General features: G+C 29.9%; 1 protein-coding gene across 1 annotated transcript; it reads right to left on the bottom strand.

The window, feature by feature from the left end:
* On the bottom strand, positions 1-25732 carry LOC121118680 (uncharacterized). Its single transcript, XM_040713269.2, has 3 exons — positions 25483-25732; positions 5010-5531; positions 1-539 (listed from the first exon to the last, which is right to left on the bottom strand). Exons 1-3 carry the CDS (start codon positions 25529-25531, stop codon positions 478-480), a joined length of 633 nt encoding a protein of 210 aa, XP_040569203.1. The 5' UTR covers positions 25532-25732; the 3' UTR covers positions 1-477.
* Positions 25733-26543: the final 811 nt, after the last annotated feature.

Here is a 26543-nt window from a genome sequence, read left to right as displayed (position 1 = left end):
TATATTTAGATGGAGTATTATTATTTTTAATTCGAGTGTTGTTTTTTTTTCTTAAAATATTATATTATATAAAGTTAGATTAAATTATATAATTCACAAAATAAATTTGATGTATCACCATAGCTAAATGTAAATATTTGTACATAGATAGACATTTATGAACATATTCAACACAATAAGTAATCAAGGATTGATATAGTTGTAATAAATTGAACAATGCTTGGTATACATAAATGAAAAATGGGAAATAAAATTGTTTAATACTTTATCATCATAAACGTTTTCTTCTTTTAAATGTATTTAAAATGAGGAGATAATGGATCGAGAGGGATTTTGATAGTTTAAGTTTGAAGTGTGCTGGATCACCACTCTGGAAATTTGATTTAATTATACTTATAACTTTAGGACAAAATCTTGCTGTAGATTTGAAAATCATTTGTGGAGAGGAGTTTGTTGTTGGTTTGTTTGGAGTTATTTCTAATAAATAAATGGGCTATTATTCTCCCTTGATGTCATAGCAAGTTGATTCTCAAGCACATCTGTAAATAATTATATTTTATTAATTTTCTTTTTGTGTAGGTATCAGTGTTAAGACTCAGTCCAAGAGCGAATTTATTTTTTGGCTTGGATTTAAGTGATTATTTGTAGACCCGGTTGGACCGAAATTTTGGTCCAGACAAGATTTTAGAACGTGTCACGATTTTTTTTTAAAATCGTGATCTCGATAGAAAGAGCACTTATTTGGTATCAACCTATGGACCTATTTATCTCCTTATCCTGATTTATGGCTTGTGTAAATATGATTTATGCAGCACATTTAGTTTTATATAACATCATTGTAAGTCGATATTTACCATTTTGAAACAAATATGAGGTCATAAATATGTCATCTGTTTAATCGGTAAAGACTGACATTGATCAAAATTTTTACAGGAGCAAATTATAACGATTTTAGAATGGACTAAGATATTCAGACCGAATCACAACTCTCAGTGTGAACCAAATAAATGACTTCGTGTGTATCGTTTTCCCTAAAAAAGCCGGAAAAAGGCTTCCAGGATATGATAAATCAAGATTGTGATTTTATTTTGAATTTGTTGAAAAAATTTGATAAATCATCTTTCAAATGCACAAATGTTCAAATGGTCACGAGATATGAATAGTATTAATTTGTTTGAGAAAGTCAATTACCTTATATCACGTATTTTTATACATAAATAGTCAATTAATATTCCAATAAGACTCGAACACGCAATTACCGTTATTGTATGTCGCTGCCTTCAATAAAAAAAGAAACAGAAAGAAAGACCCAAAAAATTTTGGCTTTGTATTCAAACTTGTAACATAAGTTAAGATAACCCAAACTTTTTGCCATAGTTAAAAGTGTTTATATGATTTAAGAGACTTCGCTTTGCCTCGATATGGACTGTCAAATAAAAACTATAAATTTATCATTATTTTATGGTGCTATCAATTTTGGCTACTTCAAGTGCAATTTTCGGCGCTACCTAAGAGTTAAAAAAGATTATGTTGAAAGAAATCGAAAATAAATTTTGTTGAAATTTTTTTCAATATAATCTACAATGATTTTGAGAAATATCCTTCTAGCTTGCTTCCGGGTTGACGGCCCTCATATATGCATAATATTATTTACAATCTATTTATTGTGTATTGCTTTTTTACTCTCCCCATGATTTACTCATAGTTTATGAATTATTCATTCCAAATGAATAATGATACAACAAATAGGAAGTTATGTTTTGATATCTATGAATGATAATTATCATATTTTTCATAACTATGATGAATGGTATTTCCCAAAAATACAAACATTTATAAAACGATAAGGAGGGAAAGTTAAATTATATCAGATAGTCATAATTACATTTGGTTTTATAATCAGTACATTTTATATACTAGTAAACAAAGGTTGGTAGATTATACCATGCATGCAAGGTTTTGCCCTTATCTGTCGATCAGTTCTGATTCTTGAACTCCTAGAAACAGAACCAACAAAAATCGAACCAAGACTGCAATATCGGTCTCAGTTCATGTGCTTATTTTTTGTATATTTCTTTTTTCTTTTACTATTCCATCTACATTATTTTATGTAAAAGAAAATCCATCTCACTCCATTAATTCTATAATTTGTTTGAAAATGAATAATCATAATGCTAGTAAATTGAATATTATATAGAACAGGATCGACCACAAGAGCGTACTAAATTCTAACTTGAGTTTGTACAACTTAGCTATAATGATGACAAATGACAATATTGGAAATTCACAAGTGAAACATATTTGTAAATAGATAGTCATACAACAATTTCATCCTTAAGACCAATATTCCTCCATAATATCAAAAGTTCTGAATACCTAAGGGCTTCTGATGGATCTGGAAAAGGGGTTTATTATGTCAAGGCCTCCCTAAACTAATATATTCTTAACTGAGTCCCCCTTTTATACGAAACATGTGTATTATGTATGTATACAGGCTTGTGAACGGAACGCAAAATTGAACGGCGTTCCATGGAACATGAATTCAATAAAAGGATTTTTTTTTTTGAACAATGAACACTAAGCTCTAAAAATGGAATTTTAGAGTTCTGCTCCAATATGTGATTGTAATTTTGGAAGGGGTGTAGCTGTCCACGGGATAAGTATCCTAGAAAAACGTCTATCCAAATTCAGGGGCAATTTTTAAAATTGGGGAGGGACCTAAAGCCTCCACCCTGCAGACGCCCCTTATATTAATATTCATATAAATGTGAATTAACCACTCTAAAAAGTGCATCACTATTATTCATATCTCTTTTACGCAGTAATAATTTAATTTATCTTGTACTCAATGAAACACATTCTCACGCTATTTATTTTTATTTTTGGCTTTAATTTTTCGTATGGATTTAAAGTACTTCACATTCTGTGGATATTTGAGTTAGATAATATGTTCAACGTTACTGGTAGCAATCAAGGTTAATAGTATTTCTATTAATCTTGGTTGTAATGTACTTTTACAATGTCGCCTACATGTCGGGTTTTAGTTAAAAAAACTATTTATTTTTATGAAAAATACATCAATTAGACATAACATTTTATATATGCAATCATTTATATTTATATAATGACAGAGAATATTTCAAAGATATATTACGGTCAATTAAAGATCAGTTCAAATTTCTGGGATGAATTGAAATACCCGAGAGTGTTAACTGCAGTTTAAAAACTCCGTTTTATCTATTTGACTTAATTTGGCCCAATATTGTCTTAGAAATATAATTAATTAATTTCCTAATTATTTTGCCGGTGAATTTTGGCTACTTTAACTACAATTAGCGGTGTCTCCAATGGATTAATCAGAACCATTTGTTCATTGAAATTAATTATAATTTGTGGAGAAATGTGTTACGTGTTCGATATTGAGAAAAAATATTATAGTTTCCCTTTGAGTTGACGTCTACAAATATGCAATTTTATTACAATGACTCAGTACTATTAAGAGTTGGTCATAAGTTGTATTTCGTAGATTTTAATAATTAACTATTACTTAATTGATCTATTTTTACATATTGGATTAAGAAAGGATCGATATGATTGAATCACAACGGACATAGCTATTCTACTTCCGTGAAAACAAAATATTGTAATTTTTAGTCGGCTATTTATGTTTTAGCAATCTCATTTGGAGTATATGACTTTTTTATGCCTGAAAAACTGTAGAAATTCATTTGATGAGCACGCTAGTGTATGTATGTATATTGCACAATCCTGCTGCTACCTTATAATTGGAACTTGGAACGCAACAAGAATAATGGTTGAACGATGAACGCTTAACGAAAAGTTGAACAGAACGGCAAAATAGCGGAACGCTTACAAGCCTGTATATATTGACTGTAAACAATCAATATTCTCCGTCTTATGCCCCCCTGGCCTTCCCTCACGGCACCACTTTGCAAACGATTGTCATCAGAAATCTTAGTTTTGGGGGCCCTGCTGGAACTTGGGGAAGTATGCACTCTGCAGATAAGGTAGCTGCAGTCCTGTTTACATCTAATATTATATCCGTGTTCCGATTTTTCTAGCGACGCCTCTTGTATTATGTGTCTTGTACCAAGACTGAGGATTTATAAAAAAGAACAAGGACCGAAGATCGAAACCGAGACCGATAAAGCTGAACACAGACATAAATGTTTGAAATGAAAGAACCGAAACTGGGACCGATATAATTGTTGAATCTGAACTGGGTATGATCATGAGTGCATGTAGGTACATGCCAGGTTAATACAAATACAAGGTTAGACCATCATATAATCGGGTTAGCAAGAATTTTCAATCTGATGTATTGTACCGTCTGGTGGACAAGACAGGCAGATGTTGACAAAAAAACGCAACCACCTGTAGTCTATAACGTCACTATTGCTATAATTTTCAACACAATTAATCGTTATTTTTTATAATTTACAACCACTCCTTTACTATGACGTCAATATTGAAAGCGTGTTGGAAATCAAATATCAGTTGTACATTCGTTATGGTATAACCTTGTATTTCTATTAACCTTGGGTACATACTACATCTTGAGATGAATGCAAAATGAGGATTAATAAAAGTGACATCTCTTTGAGGCAAAAAAAGATTCCAAAAATTGTGATTCCAAATAGAATATATCTTTATTATTATTAATCCCTTTTTTTTGTTTCTTGGATTTTTTTCCCTAGATAAAAAAAAAATGTTTCAGAATTCTGAATATTGAACAACAACAACGTAATATGAAGTTAAATGTGTTGCATCAATCATATTTTACTACTCTTAAATCAGGATCGGGGCGAAAATTGCTGAATAAATTGAAACCAAAAAATTGTTCTAAATCATGAAACCGAAATTTACGATTTCAAAATGATTAGATTTGGGCCTACAATCTGAGATTGCGGTCTGGACCAAAATACAGGTCCATATCTGTCTAGAAAAAAAAATAAAGACTGAGTCTCAAAAAACTATTAGTTTATTACCTTGGTCCACGACCCAACCGTTCGACCTTTTTCCTCCACGAAGCATCCAACTCAAAGGAGCTCTCTTTCCACCCCGTAGCATCCAGTTTCCAGGAGCTCTCTTATCCCCAAGCCAGCTTCGTTTCTTCTCATCTCTCAACTTCCAATCGAACACGTTTTTATCATTAGGTAGACTCCACCCCTCTTCGTCTCCCCAACGTTTCCCTCCTCGTAACTTCCAGTCAGGACTCCTTTTACCACCACGAAGTTTCCAGTCAGGACTTCTTTTACCACCACGAAGTTTCCATTCAGGGCCTCTCTTTCCCCCTCGTAGCTTCCAAATCGTGCCTCGTTTACCACCTCTAAGCTTCCATTCCATGGCTCGTTTATCAGTCCATACAGTGTTCCATTCCGGGATTCTTTTTTCGAGTGGTGAAGAATCTAAAGTGTCTTTTTGATTATCAAGATCATTGGATGTTTCATAGTCCTCTAAAGGACTAAGGTAGGGGTCACCCTCTGTTTCCTCAATGGCATTAGTTGTCTCTATGAATAATAAGAATATTTTTTATAAAATAAAGAAACTGCTAAAAATCTAAAATCGATAGTTTTTTATAAGACATTAAAATTATACTTATGGTATGATTGACTTTATACTCCCTTAATTTGAATAAAAAAGAAAAAAAATAGTTAAACAATATTATATATTTATATATTTGTTATGCAGTTGTCATGACTTAGTCTTACAATGATTGTTTATTGACTTCAGAGTTTTTTCTATGGAGATAAATTACTCTTGGGTAGAAGTAATTAAGTTCGGTTTGTTTTGTCAGCATGCTTGAGTTTTTAAGTAAACAAAAATGTTTCATATATTAACAAACAATAAAAAATATGTAGTCTATAAAAATGGTCATAATATAAGTTTGTGGTAATTTAACAATTCTAACAATAATCTACGTCAATTATTAGCAAATTTTTTGTCACTATGTTTTATTTAGTGAAATTTTGCTTTGTGGTTCTGTCTAAAAATCCTAGACCGGTCTGAATCGTTATGATTTTTTGGTGGACCAAAATAGTTCAGTCCTTCAAAGAATTCCCCTCTGAATCCGTATTAAATAAAAACTGGGTCTAGGATAGGAATTGTGTTTCACCAAGACAACACCAGGCCACACACACCTTTGATGACACGTCAGAAGCTCTGGAAATTCAGTTCTTAGCATCCAATCTATAGTCTGCACCTTGCACCAAGTGACTAACATTTGTTCCTGTCAATGTCCGACGGACTTTATGGTACAAATTTGGTCTCAATTGAGGCTGTGAAAATTGGTTGCACGAGTTTTTGACCAATAAGAACAAGGGTTATACGTGAAGGGCATTAAATGAAGTTGGATTCTCCTTGACAAGAAGTTATCAAACAGAACCAGGCATACTTGTCTTAAATAGGATGATTGTAACACTTATTATGAAGTATGGAAATAAAGCGAAAAATACAAAATTACATGTTTTAAAATCTAGAATAATAGCCTTGATTAAATATCTATGCTATATACCCCTAATATTAGTTTTAGATGTTGGCCAGTTCAATTATTTTATAACTTGCTTGATTTTGTAGTTATAAATTATGTATTGTTACATCAAAATGACCTTTTCTGTCATCGAAGGAGGTATAAACTTAATCGCCCGTCAAGTGCTTAAGGACTGAAATATTTTGGTTAAGCTAAAACTATAACGATTCCAGACTGAAAGATAACACTAATACGAAGTGCATACCCAGAAGAATGACGGAAAAAGTGATAATACAAAAAACTTATTTTATAATTAATTTTAGTAAAATGCACTATTAACATCTTTTTAACCAAGATTCAAATACATGTAAAAAGCTTTAATTTGAATCAATTCATGTACTTCTCTGATCTCTTTAGGCAAAAATTGCCAATAAACTTTTGCAGGACGTCACAATGATTTAATTAATTGTCTTGTTCTTAGGATCTCAATACTGGTCAATTTTGCCCTCAGAATCTCTGAATACAGAAAACATCATTTATTTTGTGATTGGTGTTGTTTTGCCTTTTTTTTTTTGGGTGGGAGGGGGGGTCGATCCATATGGGTGCCACTGAGCTGACCAACTTTTCAGCTCCGTAGTGTTAAATGATATCCAGCTTTCGTCTTGGGTTATCAAACTGTCAAAATAGGCTTTTCCATATTGAAATGAAATCGATTTTAATTTCTGTGCAAACTGGAGGTTTTGCTCTGTGTTGCCATCAAGCAGGCAATCACGGAATCCAGCGTGGAGACATATTTATTTTTTGGTTCGCATCCTCCATGTTAGTTCTTTCAACTGCGCCATAAATTAATCGATACTTTTCATAGATGTCTTGAAAAGCTTATCGTCTGTCATCCTTTATAGTGTTGTCCACAATTTCAATATTTTCCAAAGTTCGTACTATACGGTAGGGTGATCGCTCTGCCCCATTTTTTCAAAAATTACTGGATGTGATCGAACTTTGTTTCGATATTGAAACTTAACATTTTGAATAACTCTTCAAAACACTTGGTGAGGATTGGACAATATCTAAGGTTGGCACATTTAGATTATACATTATTTTCTTTTTATTCCATAAAATAAACGTGTATATATACTTTAACAATTCTGAATAATTTCTATTTTCTTTAAATGTAGGTTTTATTTACATTAAGTTCAATACCATATTTTATTATCCAATTGATTTTTTCGCTTGTTTGGTATACGACAACGACAATTATCAACTACTTGTAGTATGTTTTGAAAGTTTATTTTTTATTTGCCTATATAATCATTCACTCCCCTCTCTGCGGTATCATTTACACATATTTGTTTTCCAAGATGTGTTTTATATTAACATAACTAGTGTTTGATTTCCATTTATATACAGGTGTCTTTAAAAATCAGAATTGATATTTAATATTCGAAAATGACAAATGCAGTTTATCAGTATTTTTTTAAGGTACGAGTTTTAATTTTAGTTTTCTAACCCCAGTTCCATGTTTGTTTAAGCATTTCGATGGGTTTTCTATTTCGAGAACTTTACTTGTAATCCTCATTTTTGCCGCATCAAATTATTTTAATTTCCCCAATTGTCCAGGATAAAAACTGTTCCTTGAGGCAATACATTTATTCGAGCGGATAGTAATATCATTTTATTTGAGTATAGCATTTTACCATCCCCCGAGCATTGTGAAGAGCTATAGGTATTCGATTTTTTTTTTTTTTTTAATTTCAGAGGTGCTTCACCAAGATAAACAAGAATGAGCTGAATCAATTCTTTATGGTCCCTCTTGAATAGTCAAACTCTAAAGCTTGCTTGGAATTTATAGTTAAACTATCATATTTTTTTGTGTTTGTATTTTTCTTCTTATTCTAGGTATCGAACGACAATTTGTTTTTTCGTGGTTTAATATTCCAAACTTTTTTAAATCTCCCAAATAAAGGAACTTCAAGAGCTTTTGATACTTTAATTTTCAATGCATAACAATCAGCAATTTTTCTCCAATATGATGTTTACATGTAAGCCACCCAATTGTTGAATATATATGCAAAACGCAGATAGTTTCCCAGTGTTAGATGCTATTGTGTCAAAAACCATTTCCTTAACATTTTTTGTATATTTGCAATCATTCAATTAATTAAAAGTAGTCTTTGCAATTATGTTACTGAGTAAATCAAATGTTTTGTCTTGTAATGCAGGAACGCCAACTAATTTTACTCCCCATTTCTCTAAACAAGTATGGGTAATCTTTCTTCCAAGCAATTAGGAATTTCAAGAGTACAGTGCAATGGATGGAGGTTTCCAGGAGCAACTATTTTTTTTTTAAATAATAGTAACGGTTTTAGTCATAGACCTACCGGAGCTACGACATTATGGACATCACAGCCTATTTAAGACCGACGACCACTTAGCCCTACAATAAATATATCGGGTGATTAAAAAACTTGAGTTTTAATCAACGGCTACACATATATGTGTGAGTATATGTGTTCAAATTACAAAAATAACAACTTAGATAAATACGAATCAGTTTTATTGTAGATAAAATCAAAAACAGAAATATAATTATCTTATGCACAATTTTCATGCAACACATCAAGAATTATCAAATAGCAAATACTGGAGAGCCTGATTTGTTTTTTTTTTTTTCTTTTTGTTTTTTTCTTTTCTTCCCCCCACTTTTTATTTCTCTTTTTGAAAATGAGACTCACACGATTTTAAGACCGACACCAAGGACATCATGTGAGGTCCTTGATGTCCCCTCCGGTATGTCTATGCTTTCAATAAGATATTTGTATGCTTGAGAATAAGTTAAATTAAACTTCTTTACGTCAGCATTGTTTACTTTGATCAATGCTGACGTTATTTATGTCTGGTCTGTGACATAAATACTTAGTCCTGATGGCAGATTCAACAACGCTGGGATTTAAAAAGCATCGTGTTGCCAGCCTTAAATTCGGCCAATAGCCTTGCAGTTTGCGTATATGATAGGGCTTGATCACCAGAAGCTTCAACTAATATTTCATGAGCCTCAATAGCCGATTTATTGACAAATACGAAAAAATTGTGTGTTCCTCGATGATCCTTTTTTTTCGTTCTGTTTTTAAAAATTACGAGGAATTTTGAGAGTAAATTATGTTTAGACGAAAAGTATCAATATATTTTCATCTACCTCAATTTTTTATAAAATATCTTTTGCACTATAAATTGTCTTCTTTCATTTCTATAAGATAATCAATTTTGTTGATTTGTTTACCAAAATTATATGGCATCATAATATGATATCCCTACAAGGTGAGGACTCAAAAATTAGAAAATTTTAAAATCTGCTTTTACTTCTACATATTTTTATTTTGTCCCATTTTTATGGGAAAATTTGAAGCAAAAGTTGGTAATTCAACAATTTTCTACACTTTCATTGAATATATAAAAAGGATGTACAGAAGCACAACAGGACTTGATGAAGTCCGAGGACAAGTTGATCCACTCCTCCGTGATCACTGCCTTCAGGGCATTGACATTTGGGTGAGAAGTTTCGTTCGTCTTGCCCTCCAAGACACACCAAACAGCGAAATCCAGGGGGGTTTGCGTCGGGCGAGAACGAAGGCCAAAATTATTTCAGCCAGAAGGCAGCCATGTTCTCCCTGCAGAAATGCTGCACCTTCTTGGACATTTGTGCCGGGGAGCCATCTGGGGTAAACACATATATTTGTACCTGATTAACGTACTCTTTAAACATGGCAAGACATGGTAAAGAGCACATTGTAGTAGATGTCCATGTTGACTTGCTCGTTGGCTATGAAGAAGTAGGGAGACATCTTGCTACTGTCGGACCCCACGACGCGGAAGGTAATTACCTGAGCTGGATGTTTGTTCTTGAACGTTTTCTCGACCTAAATTCTTGATTCAGACAAGATGCGATCATTTTTCCCGTTCAGAACAGCGTCCACTGTGAAGATCTTCTTCAGAGTAAATCCTGTGCGTGGAGGAGATCACATACCCTCTGCCGTTTTGCTTGTGGCTCAGCCATTTTGGATGGATCGCACACAAAACAAAAAAACAAAAGAAAAAACCATCAATTTGTAGTTTTTGTTTCCTCCTTGGAATGGTACAAAATTGTCAAACTTTTAGAACTGAGGCTGGACGACCAGTAAGAGGATTCTAATTTTTGAGTCCTCACCTTTTATATAAAAGGAACATGTTATGTTCTTTTCAAACATGTTTTAAAGCATAATAAATTGCCCTTATATGGGTAATCGGATATTTTTTACAGTAATAATAATTTATAATGTCTATATTTGTATATGCACATGTACATGAAGCTTATATATGTGAGTGTCTTGAACATCCACTTTGTAAATATCTATATACAAAAGTATATTTATATACTTATATATGTATGTATATAAATGACAATAAATTAATTACAGTTATTTTATCTTCCAAGGAATGAGAGAGGGGAGAAAAACCAATACAAGTTGTAAATTCTTTGCATTTTTTAGTTTGCCTATTTTTGCCCCTTGGTATTTTTAGTTGAGTTTTTTCTATTTTCCAAAGCTGTTATAACTATTCTTTCATATATAACATGAGTCGCGCTTAAAACACGCATGTTAGTTTGAAGAGACAGATGGTCGTAGTTATATCTTTTTACCACACAAGTTGTATGATACCGCAGACGACGTCATGTTATCATGTTTTGTCATATTCCCTTACGAAATTCATGTTTGATTTATAAATGTCCTTGTTAGATGTATAAATATGGTTTCATATTATACCCTCCCTCCAATAGCTGTTGTGGATAATCTAATGAAACGTCATGAGAGCCAAGTTGCTTTCCTCCCAAACGTTCTTTAATATGTCATTTTTCAGTCCTTCTTTTTCCCTAATAAATATACAGACCGATATGGACCTACTTGACTTTCCCTTCAAATTTCAATGTGAATACTTCTCAGAATTTTTAAACACCCCATCAAAATCATTCTTATCATGGTCAATTTTGTAGGTTGTCTCCTCACAAAATCTTTTAAATTAATCTATTTATGTGTATCAAACAACAATTTGACAATTTTTCAAGAAAAAGGTGTTTTTTTTCTTCAAATTCTAGTACTCAACAAATATACACAATATTACAATATTCTTACATATATTTCATTTGTATATCATCATATAAATCAAAAAGTTCTTCTTTTCTCAAAATTGCATATTGATAATGGAACTCTTGTACATTTTCTAAAAATCCCCCAAAAAAAAAAAACCATTTTTCGTTTAAAAAAAAAAGTATTAATAAACATTATTACTCATATCAAAATATTAAAACTGTATTTTATATTTTTTTTGTTGCTTTATTCTCTGGCATCTATGGAGCAATATTCCTTTCCTCCTCCCCTTTCACTTCATTGTTTTACATTGATTACGCATGCAAAAGTCGATTTTTAACTTCAATAACAGTTAATTCAACTATTAGTCTTATTGATAAATCATTGTAGATAGCCTTTCCTATAGGTCCCTTCATAAGTTCCTGGTCCTTTCTGTAGTCCATCTAAGTATTTCAAAATTAATTTGAAGGGGAATTCGTTCATATGTATGTAGAAGGCAAATAAAACACTTTTTATTCATATGATACCTCATATTTCTCATGAAATAAATGGATATTATTTAATGCAGAGCTTTGAATTTTAATTCATACTTGATCTAAACAAGAATAATTTGGTGAACCCAATAAAAATTTTTAATAAAAAAAAGAAATATTCATTCATGAAGAATTATTTTATTCATTACGTTCTTTGTGTACTTGTTTTCCTTCTTCGGCTCTTTTTAAAAAATGTATACCTGATACTTATATTGCTATATTTCACGATACATCTATTAGAAAGAGGCAAAACAATGAATTATCAAAAAAACCAACCTTTAGAATAGTTAAGAAAAACCTGAAAAAATATATATAATTAGTAAAATTTGTATAAGAAGGTCTTATTTTTACCAAAAAGTTAGTGTATCTAAACCTCAGCGCCTCATATAAAAAATAAAAAGGGAGACATATATCTAGGGATGAATATCCTAAGCATTTTTCAGCAAACAAGTTTTGCTGCTGTTGGCAACCTGGACAAAGTTTTTACATCAAGGTATTGAGTAACTAAGTGTGAATGTGCTCATTATAAAACTGGGAGTTACTCTGATAATTTCTAAGGAGTCATCTTCTATTTAGTAAAGTAACGTTTGTCTTTTCAACTCCAAGAAATCTGGGGTACTACTGCTAGTAATCAACTTAAATCCATAATTATCGTTCAAAGAGGAGCAAAAAGCGTGAAAATGTATACGTTTTTTAAAGGCTGTGTTTTTCCCAAACACCCTACGAAAATGACAGAGGGGTAAAAACACAAAAGTATGATGCCGAGGACTACTCCATTATCATTGGCAAAAGTCAAGTTAGATAAGTGAGAATGTATGTATGATAGACTGCTTCAAAATACAGTACATCGGAATTTTAAAAGTAAGACAGTATAATCTTTTTATTTGCGTTAGCATACGATTATGTATGTAGATCATTTAAATTTCTGAGATTCATGTTGATATTGAAGGAGTGGATTGGGTAAAAGGTTTAGCAATTCTGGGATATGAAGACGATACTTTCGTCTTCTTGAATAATTTAGTGCACGTTACACTCTTTAGAAAAATTCGAATAACACAGAGTTTATAACAACAACAGAACTTAATGAACATTCTTATTGGAGAATTATTGGTCTTAATTAGATTATTTCTTAAAATAACAATTATTCAGTTTCAGTCAAGGTATTTATTCAATGTTGAATTTCTATAATCAATTGACAAATAAAGGAAATAATAATACATGTGCCTTTTTCTACAATTTGTTAATAGTTCCTCTTTGATTGCAAATAGTTGCACATATTTACATGATAAACAAGTAATACCTATGAAGATCTGGATATGCTGAAACTATATTTTTTTACATAAATGATAGCTCACCTAAATGTCCCCGGGAATGCCCCACTACCTTTTTGATTGTCCCACCAGGTAGAGTCTGAAATGCCCATCTTATCTCAGCTTTCAGGGATCTTGTGGTGCTGTGGGCACCTTTATTGGATAATCGTTAAACATTGACTTGGACAAAATAGTCTAAAGGGTTCAATTCCGGCAATTTAGGAGGCCAAGAAGTCGGTGGAACTTACATCACATTCTTAAAATCAAGAAAATTTAGTATTCTATTGGTCATGTGACAGGTCTTGCTGCCAGATCTAAGGTACGTCATTCATGATGTTGCAGATCCAAGGAAAGACTTTGGTGAGCAGAACACTGAAGTAGGCCTTGGCGTTGACCTTTGTGCTCTGCTTGAAGATGAAGTGAGGCTTAACGTGACCCTCACTGCTAACAACGGTAAAAACTATAACTTGCTATGGGTATTTGACTTTTATTATCCTAGGGATGTTATAATAACTTTTTGCTAACCATTTATTGTTCCTCGAGCTATGCTTTTAGGTTAGACAGAAATTTTTCTCATTTGAGAAGAACCAGACAAGATATTTCACGGGAGCTTCTGTTTACACTGGATCAAAGTTTTGGTTCGGGTTGAACTTTTCTTTGTGTTTGACGGGGTTAGAAGCTGTCCCTTGCGACGTTCCTAGCTGTGGTACCGTAAGTCTTCATTGATGACACGCTAGACAATTGAGCTGGACGATACGTAATGTATTCAACCAAATATATTCAACCATTTTTTGAATATAATACTAACTATACTCAACATATATATATATGCACATAATAAATAACAAGATGTATAATTATTTTTTATCAACCATATCAATATTTGATCAAAATAAATGCCTTTGACTTTGAGAAGATAAAATAAATGAACAATTTTTCAGTTCCAAACAATTCGAACTGACTTATTAAGTAAAAATATAATGAAATAGAAAATTAAAAATGTCTACGAGACAATGAAGGGCTTGAACTGTCAATAAAAAGATGAAACCATCAAAAGGATTAATAATTGGTGTACAAAAGAAGTGTCAAAGAAGATCCTGAAAGTGTTGAAACCCAGATGATACATTCCTTTGCAAAGTATTTTATTTTTATCTTATGTCACTAATGTCTTAACGAAGTTTTTTCTTCTAAAAACGGTCTATTGGTGTTCACTACAACTTCAATTAGAAATTTATTCTGATTGAAAAGTACTTGAGTTGAAATAGATACTGATATACGTTGGAGCTTAATTTCACAATGATAAATAAATCACTGCAATTTAACTTTATTATGAATTAACTGGCTGATTTCACAGAAGATATAGCCTACAGAGTGTAACATTTAATATACTGTCAACAAATAGCTTAATTGAGAGCTATCTTTATTTATATTCTTCAACACAAAAAACATAACAATATATTATATATATGTTGTAAAAATAATTTTCAAAAAAGTACTGTGTAGACTCTGTTGGGTTGTATGTTTTACCTGAATTTTTAAAGTTGAACTTTAAAAAATTATATTTTCTAAAAAAGGTTATAACTTGTTCAAACTGATGGTAATGAAGCATTTTAAATCAAAAATGTAAATTATAAATTTTGATAAATATTATGCAATGATTAGATTTTCCTTAAGGAGTTATTATATTAATGCTATAATTTTTATATTTTCTTTATTAAAACTAATAATAGATATGCTTCCTGAAATATACATGTTTTTTTCTAATTTTTTATCGTAATTAACTCATAATAGGTCATATAAATAAACTAAAATACATCAATTAATAGTTGTTTTTTATAAGGATATGTGAAATAATTTAAAAAAATGGCATTAAAAAAAGTACAAACTGTATATTGAAGTAATTCAAGTAGATTGTTTAAATTACAATTTTTACAAATGCCATTTTTTTATAATATTAACATTTTAGATTGAAACAATCATTTGAAAATCATATGAGTTAGTGTTATTGAGAAGTTCTCAAAAGCTAGAATATATGTTTTTTTTAATTTTTTTCCTAAGTAGATTATAAATCATGACAAGCACGTCTTATATTCGTGTGTAGTACTTAATAATGCCAAAACAATTTTTCCCTCATAGATTAAATTACTTTTTATGATCAGTATCTTATATCTAAATACAAGTCCTGTCAAACAATATTCAACTTTGGAGTAATGGTTAACCTTTTTTTTTATAATTGGAAACAACTTTTACATATAAGATCCATAATACAATCCTTAATGAATATGTAGATAAAATTTGAAACGTTATCAAAAATTTAATTCATACAAAAATATATCCACAAGACTTGAAAGGACTATACAGAAGTATTGGTATTTATCAACCTCAGATAAGTAGTTTTAATAATATCGAATGATTTGAATAGGCCTGGAATCCAGGTTTTATTATTTATTATTAAATGGATGCTATGATATTCTCTGTACTCAAGTATCATATGCTGTATTATTGGATAAGATACGTCAACAAAAAACGACAAATGAGGCTGAAAGGCAACAAATTGCTTATCTTCGCACTCTGAAAAAGGAAGTAGCCGACATTGTTAATTTTTTTGTTGAGGTCAAGAGATTCATTGGCAGAGACGAGAGCCTCTCCAGGAAGACAAGTTAGGATTTGCTTACGCACACTGTACTTAATGTTCACTCTTCAAAAATAAATATAACAACTCGGGAAATAAATAAAAATATTCAGAAGATAATCTTTCTTTTATATATTTTTTAAACTATACCTATGGATATACCTAAAGAGACTCTAAACAAAGAGGTGACATGCCGGTAAAAATATCAATTAATCACAAAACACGTACCTCAAATATGTTCATTCATTCAGACATCCTCCATACAAAAATGAACAGGGACGGCACATTTATAAAGTATAATATATAATATTATAATATTAATATATATGTTGCCTTTTTCCGTAGAACATCTTTAGGTATATCTAAGATAACTGTTATTTCACACTACTTCTTCCCTCTTTATTCTGAACATGGATTAGTTGAACTCAAATTAGCAGTTACTAAATTGTGAACAATTCCCAATAGTTATTAAAAAAAACAATTTCATCGTTGGGGATAATTGGCTATTAAATTATTGTAGGCCTTTTTCTGTTTCTTTTGGGAGGAAAGATAACGAATAACGTGTTCAGTAATATTAAATGAAGAATAACTTGGGTAAAGTACATAATAAATGAAAATGTGGATAAGTTAGTGATCTAATTAAGTCTATACAAGGTATATATATATCATTTTTTCTGCTATTTATCATTCAATTAAACCCATTTCTAAGTAACTAAATATTTATAAGTTAAAACAAGCACGATGATGGATGGAATAACAATTAATCAAGTTTAAAACTACTTTTATAACTAATTATTCAAGAGGTAAAAATTATTCCGAATATATAAGTATGTAAATAAGTATAAAATTAATTCAAGTTGCAAATTAGAAAATGGGATAGTACACAATTGATTAATTAATCAATAATGATAATAGTACTCTAAAAATTATCTCTTTTTAAACTAATTACACATTACTCATTCTTGATGAGACTTTATATTTCGTCTCAAAAGGATCAACCTTCGCATTGAGTATTTTTGATTCCAAATATTGAATTTCTATTAATGTATTTTTTATATGATGGTGTTGTCAATTTCAGCTTCAATCTCTGGGGATGTAATAATCCATTCATGACAAAATCTCCTCTGTTTTATGATTGAATTTTTATGCAGCTTCCCTTATTGTCTCCATCCTTCTTTTATTATTGAAGTTATTTGGAGTCTTCTCCACTAATATATGTATCCTTCAGACATTTGATTTGGGCATAAAATAATCTTAATTGAGCTTCTCTAAACGTCTGTACTTTGGTTAATATTGTCTCCTTGAATTTTCTTGCAATTAGGAGTGTTTTTGTACATGAATTTACATTTCCCTTGTCCATTAAAAGAATAATGGATAGATGAATCTTTCCTAACTGTACAAAGTATGAAAAATATGAAGAATCTTCTCCATAAGTGTTCGTCTATAAATATAAATTGAGATGAATACAGACATTGATTATTAGAATATAGAAAGAAACCGTGTGGATACTCACTTAATCAAATAGTTCATGGTCAAAATCATAAATCAAATGTCCCAACATATAAAAGAACAATGAAGAAACCCATAAACGATATTAAAAAGACGGTGGAGATGTAAGTATGGAGTTAAAATGGTATTAATATTCTAATAATTTATTGGAATAAGTAATAGGAAGTTATGGGATAAATATGGGAACGTAATTTCACGAAAATAGAGCACAGATAAAGCTTACATGCAAGACGGAAAGATTTATTGGAGGAATAGAAGGTTTTTAAGTGTCACAAGCCAAAGTGAAGAGACCGTGGAGCCGACTCCGAATATATGGTTGTGATTTTGATTTCAATTCTCGCTGTCAAGTCGATCTCATCGAGTTTTAAGACCATCCTCACAGAGAATACAAATTTATAATGGGACATCAAGATCACCTCACTTTGAGGTTCTCAAGGTATTGAAATCAACTAGGACAGAAGAAGTAGCCTACCAGCTCATCGTTTCTTGGTGCTCCAGCTATTCTTCAGTCCTCGAAAGGCCGATAGTTTGTAAATAGAGTGACAAATAGTGTGAAGGAGTACTGACAACCCTTAAAAATTGTCTACAGGAAGCCACGCCACTAAAAAAGTCTTAGGATTTGCAAATGAGCTAATCAGGAAATTGAAAATATGTTGTGCACTTTAATGCAAGATCAAAAAGCAACTGTTGGAACGAGGGATTAAGATTCGTTCCACTTGGTCTACATACGGATCTCTATAGGGCTGCAAGGCAAGAGTTGGCCTTTCGACATCATTTCTACCAGATTACATTTTTCAAAATGTAGAGACTGAGGAAGAACTCGAAAGAATAAAAAACAGAATTCAAATAACAGTCAAGAAAAAAGAAATAGGAAATAAGCAATGCAAAAGTTACATTACCCAAAAAAATTCATAGATGATAATCCAACCTATGACGAAAGAAACCAGATCAGTTTTGATTCTTTTAGTATCGAAAAGCCTTCTACTTCCGTGGATTCTAAAAAACTAATTTATATAATTACTGTGTATGTTAAAAAAAAACAAGGATGCCAGTACATGTCAAAAGTGAAACCGATACGTGAACACCATGTGTGGAAAATATCCTCTAAGAAATGCTTGTGAAGAATTAAAAGTTGGTGGGGTTAACAACAATAATAAAATGGAGTAAAAAAAAAAACTACGAGATGTAGGCACAAAAAATGAAAAGAGAGTCTCGCAAAAAAATTCCTCCTGCGCGTTTGAAGACAAAGTTACGAGTTCCAATACCCGTTGTAGACTAAAGGCTAGGTGAATCATATATTAGTTTCTCCAAATGTAACAAGATTTTTTTTCAAAAGATGTATGTGCCTGTAACCTCTGAGTGTCGGAATCGTTTTTTGAGAATAATGTAATAATTATTGCCATTCCAGCTTTTCCATTTTCAGTTTCAGTTTTCTTATCATTTTTTTCTGCAAATATTATCTGTTTTTAAGGTTAATTATTTCAAATGCCTAATTCATACTAAAGTTTTCTAATCCCATCTTGTCAAAATTTAATTCATTGCCTAAACAGTTACTAGTCATTATATATAATACCTAGGAAGGATAAAAAAACTTCATATATTATATAGTTTGCTTGATATCTTCAGACATTATTTGAATTACCATAGTATTCTATATAATGCCTAATTATACATATTGCTGGGAACGTATTAAAAAATAGAGGTTTTTTTTGGGTGTGTGTCCTATATGCGTGTCCACACCGTTGAAACTAGGAGGCTGAATTTTGCACAACTTTACGAATAACTACATTTCCTAAATTTATTCATAATCAAATAAGTTATGAGTAAAAATAGAAATCGGTGAAAATTTAAATTTTGTTTCTTTCAGGCGCAAAAAAAGGACCTTCCAATAGAATATTCGATTATTAAATTTAATAAAGTTTGTTGAAATTTGTCTGGAAATTCGTTTGCATATAAATTTGACAATTAATAATTGATGTTTAACTGAAATCTTTGTGTTTTTCTGAATAGTTTTTCAATTTTTTTCATTTTTGTTTTTCATTTTTTCAACAAACGTCAATTTTCAATTTTTCTATTTATAACTTTTTGCAATATTCTTCTCGAATTTTGATTGGGAAATTTTTTGACGTTAAAAAAATGGACTTCTTATCTAGACAATTTTTTTGATACAAATATGTTTGTATGTTATTTAAACATAAAGAAATACTTTTTTTTTTACTCATAATATTCTACTAAGGTTACAAGAGCCAATTGTAAGAGTATTTCAAGGGGGGGGTTGCTATGATGATACTTTGTGGATTACCTTACTTAACCGGATTAGTATATGTAGTATAAAATGTAGTAAATTTCCTTCTCAATTATTATCATAACAATAGAATTAGAATTATTAGGATCTTTCTTGACAACGACAAAACATTCATATTATAATTATTATTAATGGTAGTTAATATAAAAGTATTTTCTGAATAATTTTTCAATGTTTTGAAATTATTCTGATTATTGTAATTGTGATTTCCTGCTCTCTTCTTGGCCCGAACAACACCAGGTAACCCTTTGCTAATTATGCTTAAATATATATTATAATATGTAAGGTATGATATATCGTCAGTTAATTAGAGATCATCAAACTCATCATACTACAAGAGGTCGATTTTTGGTGGAGCAGCAAGCAAATTAGAACTATTCTTCATTGGCATGTGGAACCCTCCTAATTGTAGGTAACATTTGTCGTTAAATCTTCAGGTCAATTTGGTTGGTGTATCGGACAAAGAGGCAAAGTAAAACTATAAAATCATACTCCACAAAATCCACGTACAACGATACATACAATAGGGAAGGATCTCTATAGAGTCATAAGGCAGAGTTCTACTTTGTTCGTTGCTCCACCAAAAATCGACCTTATATGTACTCGTATAACAAAATGTGAATTTTCTTTTGTTTCAGAGTCTTAATGTGACAATTTTATATATTACTAGGACGGATCCATATTATATATTTTATTCCGAATTATTAATGCTTTAAATAACTCCAGAATTTAGTAAAACTTGTCGATAGACAGCATAATCATAAGAAATACATTCCTCTTTCAACCATAATCAAGATACATAATAAAACTAACTCGCTAATCCTCATTTCCCCTTTTTTAATTCGTATTCAATATACGTTCTCTCTTTTTCTGTTTGTACTAATTTTTATTTGTAAGTTTTTGGTACATTTTTGAATCGACCACCCATACATTTAAAAAAACCACTGAGAAACGGGAAATTGATCTTGTTTTATGAAAAAAATCAACTTATTGGCGAAAAAACAAACTTACCGTCCAGAATCTAGGAATTTTAGTTATATCAGTATAATCTTAGGTACATAAATTAGAATTCTAAACAACATTTATTTATATGTCCAGTCAGTATTTGTCTATGAAATAAATATCCTATTCATTTTATTAGGGAACATACAACTATAATATCATATTATAGTAGAGTTTTGCTGTTATTTTAACTTACAAAAAGGTAAAATTTATAAATTACTTTTGTGGTCTACATATTGATTTTTTATAGCATTTTAAAGATTCACATCCATTTATCAAATTGAAGTAAAGAGTAAATTACCTGCTATTAAAATTAGAGGAAAAAAACTAATTCATTTTTTTCCCCAAAAAATTTATGAATTTTGTATTAGTATGGTTCATAATTTTGCCCGTTTATCATATTTATTGGAATAAGAGGAGATGAATTTTGACTTTTGAGTTATTCAGAGAATTACAGTAGGAAAATTAGGAGGATTTTGAAAGTAAATGGAAGGTTTCATTTAGTAAAAGAGATTGTGCCATGATATTAGAAGCCAATACAAAGCGATCTACTCCACTATCACGCTCACCCTTAGTCCACAATTGACTTCGAGTACCTTCATAAAAGACGAACTGGGACATTTTCACGGGCGGGCTGAAAGGGGATGTAGCCCCTTCAACAATATGAGACCTTCCATCTATTTTCAAAATCCTCCAAATTGTCCTCCGGGAATTGTCCGAATAACTTGGAAAAGTCACTTATTTATGTTTATTTAAATGTTGCGATCATTGAATTTCAACTTTCTGCTTATGTTCTCTGCAATTACAGGTGAAAATTGTAAAGTAAAACAGAAAAGCACTTACAAGTAAATAAAATGATGACATATTTTTTCTTTGGGAGCTTATACTTTCCTCATTTTGGAAGCTAATAATAAGAATATGGTTTTGAATTAAAGAAAAAACGCAGAAAAATAAAACCTTCAAAAATATTTCATATTTTTAAGAATGTTGAAGTTTTGTTCATGATAAGAGTCTGGGTTTGAATAGAAAAAAAAATACACCTTTAATTATAATTTAGAAAAATAAAAACTTACTTTCAATAAAATTGATGTTGCAACGTGTCAATTCACGATATAATTGAATATGGAATTCAAAAATTTTTTGAAAAAAATAAAATTTTTTTGACATATGTAATTTATAACTTTTGATGTCAATTGACATTTATAAGCAATATTAAATTATTCATTCATTATGAAAAACAAATATTGTATCCTTTAATTATTTTATTTCTTAGTCTACAAAAATCAACCGATTTAAATTATTAAAGTCTAAAATAAAGAAATAATAAGCTCATAGATAAAAATATCATTTTTTCCTAAGGTTTACTCAATTGTAATTTATTTTCCCAAGTTCAAGTATAGATATAAAACAAGAACCCTTTTTTTATATCTTGTACATATTTTGTTATTATTATTATTATTTTTTTGAAAGAGGAGTCTGAGTTTGTAATATACTGCAAAATTCAAAGAGGTTACATAGTTAGTTATAGACAAATTTATGCTACCCTTAGGACCTCCTAGTGTACAAAAAAAAGTATCATCGTAAATTTGGACTAAAGCTGATCGTGTGGACTTTATTTAGCACTTGCTTTACTAAATTATATAAAAGCAAATGGGTTGCATCGGCTGGGTAGACTGGGCATACCTCAAATTCCATTTCACAAATTAAATGTTTAAAAATGTAATATAAAGGGCAAAATCTAACATTTTATACACAAAAAATGGGAAATATTTTATTTTTTTCCGAAAAATGAGAAATAATGTTGTTTTTGACTCAAATCCAAAATATGGGACCATATATCAGAAACTAATAAAAGGCCTAAAAATTGACCAATTTTCCCAACTATGGAATTATTATTCATTAGTTGTTGGGAATTATTCAGAGCTTAACACAACTACATTACATTAATTACGAGAAAAGAAGCAGAACCATTGACAGCTGACGACTATATACACTGTTTTTTTTTGTTTTTTTTGTTAGCAATAATTAAATTGAGTTATTACTTATGATGTAAATTTCATTGCAGTATTAAATAAAATATAATAAGTAGACATTACTTAGATTTTTTTTGTCTAAGTTAGAATGCATAACATCAACATAGAAATTCTCACACATTTTTTCAAACATACAAATAAAAACATTTCTGTGACAAATTTTTATATAAATCTAGAAAGACTTATGTGCAATTTTGTTAATAAGCTTCTAAATTGTAGGCCAAAGAATAGTAAAGCATTATGTTTTTGTTTTTGTTTTCAAATTTACAATGATGGTCAAATTAGATAAAATGCTGCGGGTTGGGTCACAAAATTCGAAAGATGGAGGATCCGTGGCCTCAAAAATGGTCAACCTGCACATCTCTAATATGAGTGGAAATATGTGTGTAAGATACTTTAGAGTAATGACAAATATTTTTTATAAATCGTTTCCAATTCCATTAATTTGATAAATCTGTTTGATTATTTTCTGAAAAATTAAAGTGTTATTCTTAATTTTAAATAAATAAAAAAGTTGTATATATATTGATCAGAAATCAGTTGTATTCCTAATATCTATCCCCTTCATTTTGAGATATATTTTTAAATTCGTTTGATTGATCTTATTATTGAAAAGTAGAAAGTAATTAAAGTCCATTTTCATATAACATAGAACATTAATTGAAAGATACAAAAATAGCAAAAATATTTTTTTTAAATCTGGAAACGAACTATATGCTATGTTTTTTTATTCTTAATTGTTGATAATTGTTCACAGTTAAACAAGAACTAATTTTAATTTAACTGATCAACGCAAAGTTCAGAAAATTGATTATAGAAGGAGATACAACACTCAACAAAATCCAGAGTCAGTTTTTGAATGATATCTTTCAAGACAACACTAAATCATGTAAAAAAGAAAAGCTATAAACTCGATCCAAGTGAAAAAAAAGATTAATATTTTGCTAACCAGTGTAATCAAGAGATGTCTATACAAAACAAACTAACTTGCGCATTAAATTGTATATCATTTATCATTAATCTTTTTCCACTTGTGCAGGTGGTTGATAATTGTTCTTATATGAAATAATAAACTATAATTGATATATTAATTATTTGGATGTCATTATTTATTAGAAGCTACTTAGTGCAATATATATTTGCTGCATAGTATAGTTCATTATAGTAATTAAATTGAAGTTTTTTCATAGTAAGAAAATAACACTATATGTGGCCCGTCAACATCAAAGTAAGCTAAACATATTTTCCTAAAATTGAGTCATTTATATTTTGCTTCCTATAATTCATTGTTTTTTATATATATTAATAAAATAGTCTTATTAATTTTTTGAAGAAACTATTATAATTGATGGAAAATAATATAATATAATCTATTTGAAAGCCCATAAAAGGACGCCTAATTAAGTATAGTAAAACAAATTAATATTTAAAATTTTTATTTTTAATATTTCAACTTATCCTAGAAGTTTTAATATAATGTCTATAATTGACCAAAATGTTTACAATTTATGTAATAAAAATGCATTGGGGATTTCTGCTTTTTTTTTTTTTTTTTTTATTTAGCCAAGATTGTTTTTGTGTCAATATATCAAATATTTAGTATGATTTATAAATAAATAAAAAATCAAGATGTGTCCCCGAAAATGAGCATTCATAAAGAATATATAAGAGATCTTCTGAATTTGTCTATCAGAGTCTGTTTTTCTAGAGTCGGCTTTTTTTAATATACATAACTAAACTCGAATTTAATATAAAAAATATAAATAATAGGTAAAAAACAACCCATGAGAGGCACAAACCGAACAGTTAGATGATTATGAAGCTTGTTTGGTGGTTTTATAATATAGAACGAATAATTTTTTCGTGGATGGAAATTGTATCAAAGAAATACTTTATATGCTATAACACTTACAATACATGTAAAACTTATATTTCAACCTATTTAATACTATTAATTTGTTTTCTTAATGTAGTTTACAGTCTTAAGCCCATTTTCATTTGTTCTATTTTTCTGGGGTTTTTTTTCACTACTGTTCTAAAATAAAATGACTTTAAAAAATTGAAACTGTATTTTTTTCTAAATAACAACCACATATATAGCCCGCCAACACAAAATCAAGGTAAAATGTATTTTCTCAAAATTGAGTGTGGATTACTTTTATATTTTTCGACAAATTATCGTTAATTTTTATCAAAAAATTATTCTTATTAACATATTCAAGTCGATGCAAATTGCACTTAATGAAGATAAAAATGATTCTTGTAATAAAAGAATAAGAAATTGATAGATTTTATTTGACAGGCCATATCAGGACCAATATAAGTATTTTAAATCAAATAAAGGTTTTAAACTACAAGTAAAATTATTTGGTATCTTATCTTATCCAACAAATTTGAATACTAAATGTGTAATTGACTCAAATATGTTTATAAAATACTGTGTTGTATATAATATGAAGTAAAAATATTAATCGATTAATATTTTCCTTGATTTTTATTTAACATTGTTTTTATTTTGTTGCGCTACATATATATAAAAAAATCAACTTACCGATCACCGATACAAGTATAAAAACCGTCAAAGGTAATATATATTTCATTCTATGTACTGATGAACGAAAAAAAGATTTGAAAGATAAGTTTAGATACAAAGAATGTGTGTGTGTTGGTGGTCTTGATGTTTATTACGAATACAAAATCCAAATGTTGCTTTTATCTTACAATCAAACAAAATTAAGAAGGAACAGAAGAAGAAAAGAAAAAGAAGTACCGGGACTTGCGGAAACTGTAAATTAATATATACATGAGTCGTGAACTTTTTTTTTCTCTCCCTTATTCTTCCTTCTTCTCCCTTCAAAAGGTTCTCCTACGACACGCGTCTTTCTTGCTGCTTTTTTTTGCGTGTAATATTTAGGAAGAATATTCTCCTCTTTGAAAAAAAAGAAAGATTATAAACTGTGTAAACCCTTTGGTTATACCAAATTAAAGATCTCAAGTAATTGAGAAAAAATTTCATCATTCAGAGATATTATGTGGCGCGGTCAACCCAAAAACAATTTCAAGAAAATGATTTGATCCCTATATTTTCATACATCCTCATTTTTCATGAACATATTGAAATTAATTTTGTGATTCATATTCAAATTTGAAATACCAAATAACTCTTACTATACTTTAATAAATAAATTTGACTTTATATATCTCATTAGTTAATAAAAAATTATGATAAATTTTTTTTTGGCGATCTTTCTGTGTAATTTTCTTGTGTCTCTAAAGCAACGTATCTTAACTGAGAGGAAATAATCCTTAGTGGGGAATTTAGGAAATTTTTGGAGGTCTTGTATAAAACATTGTCTAAGTAAAAAGAAAATACCACATCTTATCTTATCTATAAAAAGATTATAATAAAAAATATATTTTTTAATACTATGAATGATATAAAATATATTTTTTAAATATTTCTTTCAAAAAATCAGTTAATTACATTGTGGTGCGTTAATATACAAACGTTCTTGAACAAAAATCAAGAAAATTAACAAAAATTGCATTTTTTTCTAATATTTTAATTTCCAATATACATATAGCCCAATATTTTATAGACACGTTTGAGTC

Source organism: Lepeophtheirus salmonis, chromosome 5 (assembly GCF_016086655.4).
Source record: "Lepeophtheirus salmonis chromosome 5, UVic_Lsal_1.4, whole genome shotgun sequence".
NCBI lineage: Eukaryota > Metazoa > Arthropoda > Copepoda > Siphonostomatoida > Caligidae > Lepeophtheirus > Lepeophtheirus salmonis.
Note: the sequence above shows the minus strand (reverse complement) of the source record. Positions and strands in the feature narration are given on the sequence as shown.